The sequence below is a fragment of the Idiotropiscis lumnitzeri genome, chromosome 8, assembly GCF_059441095.1.
Source record: "Idiotropiscis lumnitzeri isolate Australia: NSW breed Sydney's pygmy pipehorse chromosome 8, RoL_Ilum_1.0, whole genome shotgun sequence".
Taxonomy (NCBI): domain Eukaryota; kingdom Metazoa; phylum Chordata; class Actinopteri; order Syngnathiformes; family Syngnathidae; genus Idiotropiscis; species Idiotropiscis lumnitzeri.
In genome coordinates, this window is record NC_142398.1 from 8778238 (window position 1) to 8791103 (window position 12866).

The window sequence follows — 12866 nt, forward strand, 5'->3', positions numbered from 1 at the left end:
TTTTGGTTTACATGCATACAGGTCGAACTTTTAAAAAATCCCAAAACACAATACTTGCACGCAGACGCAAGCAGGTAGGATGTCCTGGCGGTTTGATTTATAGAGTATGATTATGCGTAGATAAGTTTACAAACATAACTTTTACTGGTGATATCAAAAAAGTATGGTATACATATGCTGCGTGAGTAATATGGTCGACAAAAACACACGTCAAAAGTATTTTGAGAAGACTCAACGAAAATGAAAACATTAATTACTCCCTGCTTTTAACGGCACAAATGAAAGATGGGACAAAAAGTTCCAAACTTCCCACGAAATCACTACCGGCGTCGTGCAAATGTGTGCGCAAGCGCACTAGGCTTTGGTAGGACGTCTCGATGGGTAGGAAGGAATTTCAGAACACCGGTAATATAAAAGGACTGGGATGCACAGAAGAAATTGAAAAGAATCCATTTTGGAATGTGGAAAAAAAGGAACCCTGTGACTACTTCCCAGATGCACCGCATGCGAGGGTGAACTCCTAATGAGACATTCATCCTCCTCTGCGTGCTTTCAACACCTTTCACCTCCCTTGAGGACTTGTCTATAAGTGCCTCCATGTGCAGCACATTTCAGGTGTTGCGTGGTAACGCGAGATCTGTCGTAGCAACGCTCTCCCTGGTCTCCTCTTACCAGCACGTGGTCGCAACATGGCCAGATCCTTCTTCTTCTTCTTTGCTAACCGCTGTTCTGTGTGCAGCACAACGAGGCGGCGGTGCAAGTGAAGGAGGACATAAAGAAGATGGTCCAGATGCCCGTGCTGAGACCGCACTCGGTGTCGGCCAAGCACACCAGGTTGTTCGGGACGTCGCTCCTCGAACTGCAGGAGAGGGGCTTGACGGAGGACGGCGTGCCTCTGGTGGTGCGCAGGATGGTGGAGCACCTGCGCAACAACGGTGAGACAAAAACTATCCATTCATCTCGTTTCAGTGTGACCTGTCCTCGCTAGGAGGGGTGCTCGAGCCTATCCCTGCTGATTTTGAGCGGTTACGCCCTGGACTTGTCGTCATTTTGCAAGGGCACATGCAGACAAACGACCATTCACAATCACAATTAGAGGCAATTCACTCTAAAATAAGGGCAAATGAACCATAACTTATTTCATATGAAAGATATTTTATTTCTTGACTTCTGTTAGTTGTTAACTTTCTAAGCGGTTTGACATGCAGTCTTCATGAGTTCACTGTGACAACTTGACAAAAAAGCTCTTCTTTCTGGTTCATGTCACTGATGGAGCCCTACGGCATGAGACAAAGATGTCTCCAAACACCACAAAAGAGGATCATATCCAATGTTTAGGCTTTGTTCGGGTGTATATAAATCTTATATGAATAAGTACCATAAATGATATACAGTGAGGTTCATAAATGTTGGGACTCTAAACATCACCACAATGGATTTGAAATGAAACAAACTCAATGTGCTTCAACTGCAGATTTCTCAGCTTTCATTTGAGACTAGTGCTTCCTTTCAAATCAGGTGATCAATGTCGCAATTAAAGCGGTTTTATATGTGTGCTTGCCACTTGTTTAAGCAACCAAAAGTAAAAAGAGAATCACCTGCTTAGGATGGTGGGCATTTATGGCTGCCATTAAAACTGGTTCCCTTGTACTACATTTATTGACAATGTGATGAAATCTGAAGCGTTTCAAGCAATTTCTGCTCACATTCAGCCAAATGCTCCAGAACCTTTTAGGTGCACAGTGCCGATGGACAATGACCCGAGGCATACTCTGGAAGCAATCTAACATTTTTTTAAAGAAATATAGTGTACTGATTATGTTTGACCACTAGATGTCAGTAAGAGAAAACAGTGATGGGTGTGCACCCCCCTCCCTTCTCCCCTCCCCAGCATTGCAGCAGGAGGGCTTGTTCCGGGTGAACGGAAGCGTGCGTGCCGTGGAGGCTCTGCGGCAGCACCTGGAGAGCAATGAGGACGCTGACATCGGCAGCGACGTGGACACGTGCACAGTGGCCAGCCTGCTCAAAAGGTACCTGAGGGACCTCCCCCGAGGCCTGGTGGAGCCTGCTGTTCAAAAAGCGCTGGTGCATTACTACCAAGGTGAGGAGAAGATGTGCTTGGTTTGTTTGCTGGCTTTAAAATCCTCTGCAATATCAGACATATCATATGCAACTAGACGACTAGAGGAAGTCTGGTGGGACAACTGTGTTATTCTAGTTCCTTAAATATTTAATAATCTCAACATATTTGCAGGCTCTTTGCAGCACACAAATGCTCACCTTTGCCACCCGGCACAACTCATGAATGGACAGGAGCCTTCTTGCCGTGCTTGCCGCAGCTGGGGAAAAACAGTCAATTGTTTCGTAAAGGGACTGAAGAAAAGATTACTGAATAAACATGTTATGCCATAAGTCTTTTTCTCTGACCAAATCGCAGCGGGGCTGGATTAAGGTTACGTGAGGTTCTAGGGCACACATGTCAAGTTAGTGGTCATCTTACACTATTTGAAAAAGCCTGCAGTGCCCCCGTTACTGTTTGGCCGAGTAATCAAACTATTTAGGTACAAAAGGGCCCATATTTTATGTACATGGCCAAATGGACCTCCACATTTGCGGTAAAGAGGGGCATGTTGGTGGCAAACCACAGAGGGTCGATGTGGTCAATATGGAGTACCCACTCTTTGTAAGTTTTACAGTGTCCAAGATTCTATTGAAGTATTATACCTTGATGCATTTTGTGTTTCCTTAGAGTACGGTGATGAAGGCTCCTGCTCAGGCCTGAGGGAGCATCTGAAGCACTTACCGGGAGTCCATTTGAGCCTGCTACGTTATCTGTGTCACTTTCTCACACTGGTGGAGAGCAACCAGCACGACAACCGCATGAACGCCCACAACCTTGCCACCGTGTTCGGACCAAGCATCTTCCAGTGAGTGTGAAATGTTATTATTATTATTAGTATTATTGTTGTTGTCATCGTTGTTGTTGTTGTTATTGTTGTTATTATTATTATTTTAAAATGAAATTATGTCTAAACCGATGAGTGGACGAAAATGAGAATTTTTGACAAAACGAGGTCTCAATGTATAATCTACCCATCCATTATCCGAACCCCTTATCAAATATATTTTAAAAACTACTCATTTCCAAAATTTTCTCCAATAAAATGTGCATGTTTTCCGTTAATTTTCAGGCGTCCCTAATTGTCAGTGCCCCCTCTATTTCTCTGAAACTGACCTCTGAGGAGTGTCTAAAGCGTCTGTGTGATATTTGACCAACTGGCGGTGCTGTTGCCTCTCAAGAAGGCATTTCATTTTCAGTCGCTTAACCTACTCATAGAAAAAGCAAAACACCTTCATATTGAACGATAAATCATAATTAATAATAATCTAATTATTTTTACAAAACAAAGCACATTAATATTGTACCATATATCACAGTCAATAATATTAGGATTATTTTTACAAAACAAAACACATTAATACTGAACCATAAATCATAATTAATAATAATAGGATTATTTTTACATTGTATGGAACAGTTCAGAATCAACATTCCACATTATGCACATTCCTTTTTGCATTGAGAGACTCACAGACATTCAGTTAACTCTTGAGCCCGTTAGTACTTTTACCAACCAAAATAGAAGCACCTACCGTACAAAATAAAGTGTCCTTCAGATTATTTTCAGTGTGCAGTATTTGAGATGGTCTCATATTATACACTGTAGGTACGCTCTTTTGAACAATTAGTGTAGACTCTGATCTGATGTTGGATATTGAAGAGTTAGCCGTTTGAACGCAGCTGCTAACAAAATCAGCAGCACCAAAACAGTCTCTCATCTGGTTTAAATCGTGTAGAGTTAATGCATTAATTAATTCATTGATGTTATTAATAAGTTCCAAACACATCAACAACAACTTTTTCCTGCCATCCAGCGTGGCTGCCGGGTTAGAAGCCCTCAATGAGCAGAACGTCTGCAACAAGATCCTAGTCCGGCTCATCCAGAACTACAGCAGCGTATTTGAAGCAGACACAAAAGACGAAGAAATAGAAGAAGACGTCATCCCGGTGAAGGTACGTGCTGATTTTGTTGTTATTGTTTCTGCTGAGAACAATACAGCTGACATCGTCTGATGCCTCTTCAAGCGTCTGACCTATGACATCACTCCTGGCCTAATTACCCAGCAGGGCGGCGTATGGACAGCCGCTTACGTAACCACAGGCTCAAAATCGATCGCTGTATTGATTGTGGGGGGCGGACGTCTTGTCGCAGGTGGCCTGTGTTCATTGATCGCCTTATTTGGCCGGCAGGAAACCACCGGAACAAAACATCCATCTTAAAAACATCCATCTTAATATATAGCATGGAAAACTTCCAAATCAGTGATCCATAAATTCTCTCTTCTGGGACAGTGGCTTAATTTTTTTTTTAATCTAGTAATTAATTACATTTATTATGTACAGTTCATTTGTATTTAACTTTTAAGTACATTTGCTTTTATTCTTTGAAGTAACATTTTCATTTAACTTACGTGCACTACGTTTTCTAATTGAGAACCGCTGCTCTCGTTGAATGATTGGACAAAAAATATTCTTTGACTTTTGGTGAGAGGCAAGTGCTGCCATACACAATGTGAGACCTCAGCTCAGTTTAGCAGAAGGTTCGAGGATGGATGCACTTTTTCCCTTTTTCTTTTAATTTTATTTTTTATTTATTTATTCTGCTTTTTCTCAATAATTAATTTTCAATAATTATTCCAAAAGGAGACGTCATGCGATGCCTCAGCTCAGTTTATTAGGCATCAGGTGATGAACGTGTGCGTCTTTTGCCTTTTCTTTTTGTGTCATTTTACTTTTAATTTGGCTTTTTGGGACATTCTTGGTATTATTTATTTGAAAACAAGACAACACGTAACGCCTAAAACAAGTATTAGGAAGTGATCAATTTGGCTTTTCTTTCTTGTTCAAACTGACATGAATTTAATTATTCATTGAATGAATAGTTCAGTGTTGTTTTTACTGTGACACAGTTCCAGCGTTAAGGAACGTTTGGAATTGCAAAACCTCGCTTGAGGCACCACTTTAGGAAAGTCATCATTCACAGTGACGTCTTTGTGGGTGATGGATGGACGGATGCATGACGGCGTGGTGAAACGTGACTTTCACTACCAGGTCGCTTGACCACCTACGAGATCGCCTTTCATTTGAACATACGTGCGCACCCAAAAACATCCAACATTTATGCCCAAACTGTCTCCACCTCCGTTTGATATCTTGACAACTGCACACACAATCCACGCCGGTGCGCTTTTTTAATTTCAGGTTTATTTGTAGTAGGGCCAAACTGATCTGGATTTTTTTCGACCAATGCTGATGCCAAATTTTAGCAGAACAAAATACTGATTACAGATTAATCGGCTGATTAATAAAAAATATATAATACATAATGCATGCATAAAATAACCTCCAACCTGATTAAAATGTATCTTTTTTTATTAATTTAATGCACGTATATTACATTAAGATTGGTATCTGTATCTGAATTGGCGGGACCAATTATGGGGGTTGGAAGGGACATTCTGTGGTGCTGCCATTTCAAAGATCACAGTTTTTTGTCTTAAAATATTAAGATGTTTGTTTTCTGCTTTGAAGACAACAGACAATCAAGTAAAGTGTCTGCTGAGCTGCACTGCCACCTAGTGGCATTCAATAGCTATTGCGTGAATCAATAAGGAGCAATTAAAATGCACATAGTCTAATTAGTGTTTGCCCATGCAATGTAAGCGTCATTACTACAGGATGAATTTTGTGCGTCTTGACAAACCAACCTGAGCGTTCACAACCCGGAAGGCTTTGGCATTGTTGTTTGCTCCCGACATCCCCAGGTGCGTGCGCCCTTCAAATTCCCTCACACAGACCCTTTTAACACCGACCATGTGACGCATGCGGAACGATTAGCGTGACGCGGGTGGTCCTGTTTATGGAAAAGCTGTTTTTCTGCGTGCGCTCACGGCTTTGCAGATGATATCAGCTGACTGCAACGGGGGGGGATGGTTATTCCCACACACACCAGTGTTTCGAATATTCCAATGACTTACTTGGAAGTGTTAAAGTACAAATACAATTATGAAATAATTCAACATTTCAATTCATGTAAATTTAGAATTACATTTCTGTGTCAATTAGGGTGTAATGTTCAAATTGAATTTCACAATATCTATTTTTATTTGTTTTTATTTATATATTGAAAATATTTCATTTCGAAAATACTGATATTCAATTCAGATACCAATATTACAAAATGACATTAGATTTAAAGAAAAATAATAATGTTTTCTGCGGAAAGTGGAAAAATATTTTGGTGATTATATATTTTGGTATTTAATTTTAAAGTTTGTTTTCTTTTCTAAAGGTTGGCCATATTGGTGATGCAGATGCAGAACCTCCATGCCAAGCCAATAGCAGCACCCATGAGAGGACTAGGAAGAGGAAGGTACAGTACGCATATCATTCATTTAAAGGCTTTAACACTTTACTGCCTGTTTCTTTTCCTTTTCAAGAGCTACAGTAGTTCCTGCTCTCTTATCTGAGCTATTTTTTTCTGCCTTGCCTCTCCTCAACACATTCTAGTTGTGTCTCAGGCCTAATCGGATGATGGTCACATGATTGATTGAAGTATACGGCAGTAGGAAGCAAAACAACTACAACAAACAGTAACTGGCACGTTAAATGACTCATAAGGGAAACGGGTGCTTTGATACTGGTTGGAATTCTTCCAAAATTCTTCCACAAATCATCCATTCCAAGATCATCATAAAACCTTGCTGTATAGGGAATGTTGTAAAGGAAATTTGTTCTCATAATTCAGAATGGTTTCCATGTGTCTGAATAACATATTTGTGTTAAAATACACCAAGGATCAATAATTAAAATCTTTAACTTCGCTTGTTTTGAGGGGGCAGTCCTGTTTCGTAATAATGAGTGAGTGGGCACCATTGCCAAGATGAGCGGGGTTTGGAACTTCCACTCAGAAAAGCATAAAGTGAGGAGGAAAAATAGCAAGAGCGTGAAAAGACAATATGAGCATTTTACCTTATGAAAGAAGGAATTCATGGACTTTAGGGAGTCTTCTCGGTTCGATGGTGGTGCAGTCCTATGACAGCAATATAATCTGAAGTTGAAGCGTCCCGTTGTGTATCACTAACCTACGCTGATGCAATAGTAAAGTTATGTACAGTAAAATACCTCTCAGCTTTAAATATCAAACAATTGCCAAGTATTATTTATTATTGTGAAGGTCCACCAAGAAACATAAAGGTACCCCTTTACAAACATCAGGCATGTAGCACAACTCTGTCAAATTAACCCTAAACAATGTCTTTCGAAGGCATTACCGTATTTTCCGGACTGTAAGCCGCTACTTTTTTCCTAGATTTTGAGCCATGCGGCTCATACAATGTGAATTTTTCTTTCACTGGTCGGGGCACTCTTTAGTTCAGAAAATACGCTAAATAAATCTCGAATTATTATTTTTTCCTCTTGGGTCTGTTCTGTTTGAATTAGCAAAGTTGTTGCCCTGTTAAAAGGTACTGTTTTAACAATCTGGTTATGTTCCTTTATGTGCATTCACAGTACAAAATCGTTCTGTACATGAAGATATGTACAACAGCTATTTTTTTTTTTCCAACGTAGAAAACTGCGGCTTATAGTCTGGTGCGGCTTGAATATTTTTTTAATTTATTTATTTTTCCCCCCTGGAAAGGGTTGCAGGTGTGCCTTATAGTCCGGAAAATACAGTATCTCGTCAATATAAAACAAGTACAGTAAGTATCCCCGCCTACGGACCTCTGTTAAACGGAAATTGCCTCACCCGGAAAAGAAACGCATGCATTAATGCTTCTACTATATTACGTTAACGATCGATTCTTCAACAACGGAAATTCCAATATCCGGAACCCGGAAGCCATAGCGAAGCCCGCAGTAGCGCAAACTCAAGCAGTTCCTCCCTCCATACGACGGAAAAACTTTGACCGCTCTGCCATGATCGGATCCAAAACGGCGACATGTATGACTTCTTTGACATGAGTTTTACTGTAATTGCGAAAGATTTAAATTTCATTCATTTACATTTACGTCTGAAGATCATAAAACGGTAATGACCGTGGAAGAGAGAGTGAAATGCATCCGATTAAGCGAAGCGGGATACAAAGTAAAAAAAACAAAAACCCAACAAGGAATCCATTTCGGCCCTGTACGATTCCGACAGTTTACCTGCTCAGAGGAAATTGCTCGCGACTTGACTGACGAAGTACAGCGGCGTAATTGAACGTGTCGTGGAATGCTTTAACTGTTGTTGTGCGAAAAACTTCCCGCTAACTGGACCGCTAAAAAGCGTCCCATGGCTAGCTTCAAAAGTTCGTTGAACAACATCAGCTGAGCAATGGCGTCTTGTGTGGTGAGGGATGGTAGGTAAAGTTAGAGAGTGAGTGAGTGGAAGAAAAAGCGAAAAAAAAAAATGTAGTCTGTTAACATACTTGCACATTCAGGTGTTGCGAGCATTGTGACAAACTTGTGTGGGTGTGTGTGCACATGCGTGAGGAAGAGTGCAGTCTGCAGCACACTTTACAACCGTACCGTAGTCGTTTCCCACATAAGGAAATTCCGTTATACGGAAAGATTGGACAATGCAAATATGATTCCGTACTAGAGAATACTTCGTGTACATGGAACAGAGCACGTATTCCTGCGTTTTCTGCACAAACGTTGTGCGCCATTCAGAACCTTGAAACAACTCTGGACGTTATGTGCTCTATTTGTGTAGCTGAAGCATGCGTGTGGCGCATGCAGCGGAGTCATTGCCAAGCATAAAATGCCCCATCATCCTCCAAGACACTGAAAACTTCACCAACCAACTACGTTACTTGCTGCTGTGCATAAAAAAAGATGAAAAAGAAAAAGAAAATGCAAAAGACAGTCAATGCTCCTGCTAATCCCTGAACCAAGTCCTCCGCAGTTCTAAAAAATCTTTCTCTGACAACTTCAGGGGCTTTGGATACCGTTGAATCCCAGAAATTCCTGGCTTTGACCTCCTTAATGATTGATGAGCTCATTAATCATCACTACACTCATTAACTTACTCCATAAAAGTGTGTGTCTTTGTCTCACCCTCAAGGCCAAACACACCCGTGAGAGATTTTCAGGTAATAAAAAATATCTATTCATATCATTTCTGTTTGAAATTAGTGCTGACGCACACACACAGACATCAGGGCTAAAGCTCTGTACATCATCTGAGTTACGATGCAGCAACCATGAAGTTGATGTCACTGTATATTTCCTTGAATAAACACATCAGTCATGTTTATAACCTTTTATATTGTACTTCCTCATATGGTGGCTGGGTAGTGTTTATTTTTTCAACTGCAGAGTATATCAAACACCTCTGAGGTCGCTGGTGTCAAACTCGAGGCCTTGGGGGCAAATTTGGCCTGCGACATCATTTTATGTGGCCCGCCACAACAAATTATGTGTCGTGCTGAAATACTAAAATTGCAAATTGTCTTCACTTTCATCTGATTTCAAAACTATTCAACGGATTGTTGTGTAAATGTCATATGAGGCAATCATGCATTTATTTGGGTTCACAGTCCTCACTGCCCTCTGAAGGAAACACTTATGATGTCCTTGCGACAAAAATGAAGAGGATAGTTGACCATATAAGAAGTCCTGTAGTGCCCGTGGGTGGTCAATTATTGGCTTTCTGCGAAAGTAAAATAAAATCAATACCACAGCAAGGAAGAATTGCAATCGGGTAGCAGGTCAAGCTGAAGGGAGCAGCAGCGGTGGCACTAATTCTAAAAATTCAGCCATTAGGTGACTCCAATTGGGTCGATGAGGCATTCAGCGAGGCGCTGGATGGAAATGGCCTGTTGATAATTGCCTTTTAATTGAACCTAACACGTCAAGCTTTTCCACCGCTGGCGTTATCCGTGACATCAAAAGCGTTTTGTGCCCGAGTCCCACATTTGGACGGTCAGTTTGCCGAATTTGATGATGCAGAGGGGTCCTTGTCGCAAGGTGGCCGTGGTCAAGTTACGATTCTTCGCCTATAACACAATCGGCGGCTCGCTACAACTCTACCCACTCAGGGTTGGCATTTTTTTTTTTTTTATTGTTTCACCCGCGTCTTTAATTGTTTGCTGGCATCGCTGCCGTCTGCGGCAATCCTCGCATGCACGTTTTATTGCATCCTGTGTGTGTGTTTGTTTGATATCAGATGGGCAGCATCCAAATGTCAACGCCATATCACTGACCTCACATGCTGACACGCCTTTCCCTGCACTTTTCTTTTTTTCTCTTATGGTCATAAAACAGGTGAGGAAAGCCAAGACTGACGGGGACGCCCTCCAAGTGCCCCCCTGCGCCAGGCGCCTGGTCCCAAAGCCACTGCCCCGCAGCCGGGGGGCTCTCGGCGTACCAATAGTGGTGCCTCTGAGGAGCGCCAGCCCCGCCGAGGTCAAGGAAATGACTCGCGGAGACACCCCTGACCCTGCCTGTTTCCGTGTTAATCTAGATATCAGGTAAGATGGTACACGGCACATTTCAATGGGATGAGAAAAATAATTTTAAAAAACGATGATGAAAATTTTTTTTTTTTAATCTGATGAAAAAGAGGAGAAAAGTAGAAATAATCTTTAGACCAAACAACAACCTTATATGTAATTTGATAGTTTGTGTTTTGCGATTCTAAAACCAATAAAAATCAACTATTCTTGGTGTAGGGTAACAATATTTATATTTTACTGGTCAACAGCACGTTTAAATCAGGGATGGCTTTATGTGTGCCTCGTTATACACATGATGATTTTGAGATATTGTAATATTTTTATTTTAAGTTCGATCTACAAAGCTTGCGCCATACGGAGTTTACCTTTTGTTATGATTTATAGCTATGATGTTTCTTTAAATAACATATGCCTGAACCTAACCCTTAATTGATAAATACTACTAAATATATATTATTGTTACAATACCTCGCAAAAAAAATGAATCCTGAAAAGTTAACTTGCATCTCTGATTAAAAAAAAAAAATAGTACAAATTTGTCAGCCAGCATTATTAATACAGTGGCCATCCCATTAACAAGTAGGAGATGCAGAGATACAAAAAAGTGACTTTTTGATTCTTTATATGGATAAAATGCAGACACAGAGACAAAACTACTGTAACCCAAATTCCAGTGAACACGGCAAGGCTCCGGTCATGGTAACTAAGTTAGTTACAGGACCGCCACAAACTTGTGATGTTTAATGTTGACTGTGTGTGGAGGGGGATGGTGTGAAAAGTAAGTGTTTGACAGCAACCAGGAATCTAAAGCCTGAGCCACATGGCCTTGAGCCTGAGGCATGCACACAAGCCTATTATAAGCATCTGAAACTGAGACCGTGTCAGTGCCTTTCACGCAGAACTGCAAGACGGGAAAAAGACGGCTTTGACGGGCTGTGTCAAAGGGGCTATTGATTTAGTTGCGCTGAGTCTACCTCAGAAGGAGGAAAATCCTGGGTGACTTCATTCCCCCACCCCGCCATGTCTGTACATTTTATACACAAAAGTGGAGAAAAAAGCTGCTTTTAAAAAGCATGTGGTGTGGAAGGGGCTTCAGATGTGCAAATTAAGACCCTTTTGCATGTTAAAAAGTAGAGACAGCACCGCATCATGGGGGTGAGAACAACATGTGAATTTACCGCATCTGAGGTAGTGTCATTACCTGTTTATAAGGGTATTGAAAAATTCTGCAACTGGGGTGTGAAATTTAAAAACACATTTCTCCCACCCTGATGTGTTGACAGGACAGAACCTCTAAAATATGACGAGTTGTCCTCACATTCCGAAAACGACGGTATTCTTAATTTTATTTTATGTATGGCCAAGTTAAACAATGGAGCGGCACACCATTTTTTATCAATGCTACTGTGGTTACATAGGACCACACACTTCCTAACCAGCTGTAGGACAAAAACACTCACTTGAAAATGTACAAAATACATGCACATTTTTCATAATAGATTTCTTAATGTATATATCAAAGATCCAGCCTCCAAGCAACAAAAGGTTTGATCAATTGAACTGTGCAATTGGCTCTCATACATAAAGATTACAATTCAAGGATGGCACAAAACTGCTGAACAGCAAACCAACATTAAATGCAAGAACTTGTGTTTCATTTTTTTCCCACAAAAATCAACTAACTCAAAATTGTTGAGTGGTATTGTATTGTATTGTGATGTTACAACAATAGAGTGGAAACTCACTATTTGTGTGGTATTGGGACCAGGCTCGCCTGTGAATAGTCAAAATTAAATCATAATTGATGCCTATTGAAATACTGGGGAGGAAAAAAGCTTTGTCTCCCAAAAAAAAACAAAGCAAAGAGGAAATTGAAAGAAAATAAAGAAATATTGAAATCAATCGTGGGCCACCCCGTGGTCCGCCAGTGGCCCATCACTGTTTTATTCGAGAGGCTCCACATAAAAAGCACTGACACTAAACTGCATCAATTAGGACGCAGCGTCTCTCTGCAAGAAGCTACTGGGAGCTTTTCGCTTTGTGATGACATCAGCCAGCCTCAATAATCAATATTACCTTTGAACCCAGCTTCCTAAAGCATTTAAAACAAAAAATCTCTAGAGGCTGATTGATCATTGGGCCCGGCAATGCTGACAACAAGCACGTTCCCTCTTTGTCTGACCGCTGACCTTAGCGACATTACACTTACCGAGTGGCACAGAATATCCGTTAAAATCTATAGCGGGGTTTCATAGACTTGGAGTCGGGGCTCAACTAGGTCATGGGTGGGGGTTTTTGGC

The 12866-nt window shown here is 41.0% G+C and overlaps 1 protein-coding gene across 1 annotated transcript in view; it reads left to right on the forward strand.

Annotated features, from left to right (window-relative positions):
- fam13a (family with sequence similarity 13 member A) overlaps positions 1 to 12866 on the forward strand; it is a 48156-nt gene that overhangs the window by 3274 nt on the left and 32016 nt on the right. Inside the window, exons 2-7 of the mRNA XM_088302787.1 lie at positions 740 to 935; positions 1892 to 2101; positions 2750 to 2927; positions 3937 to 4075; positions 6414 to 6494; positions 10376 to 10581. Coding sequence (XP_088158913.1) covers positions 740 to 935; positions 1892 to 2101; positions 2750 to 2927; positions 3937 to 4075; positions 6414 to 6494; positions 10376 to 10581 — 1010 coding nt within the window. The remainder of the gene's footprint in view (positions 1 to 739; positions 936 to 1891; positions 2102 to 2749; positions 2928 to 3936; positions 4076 to 6413; positions 6495 to 10375; positions 10582 to 12866) is intronic.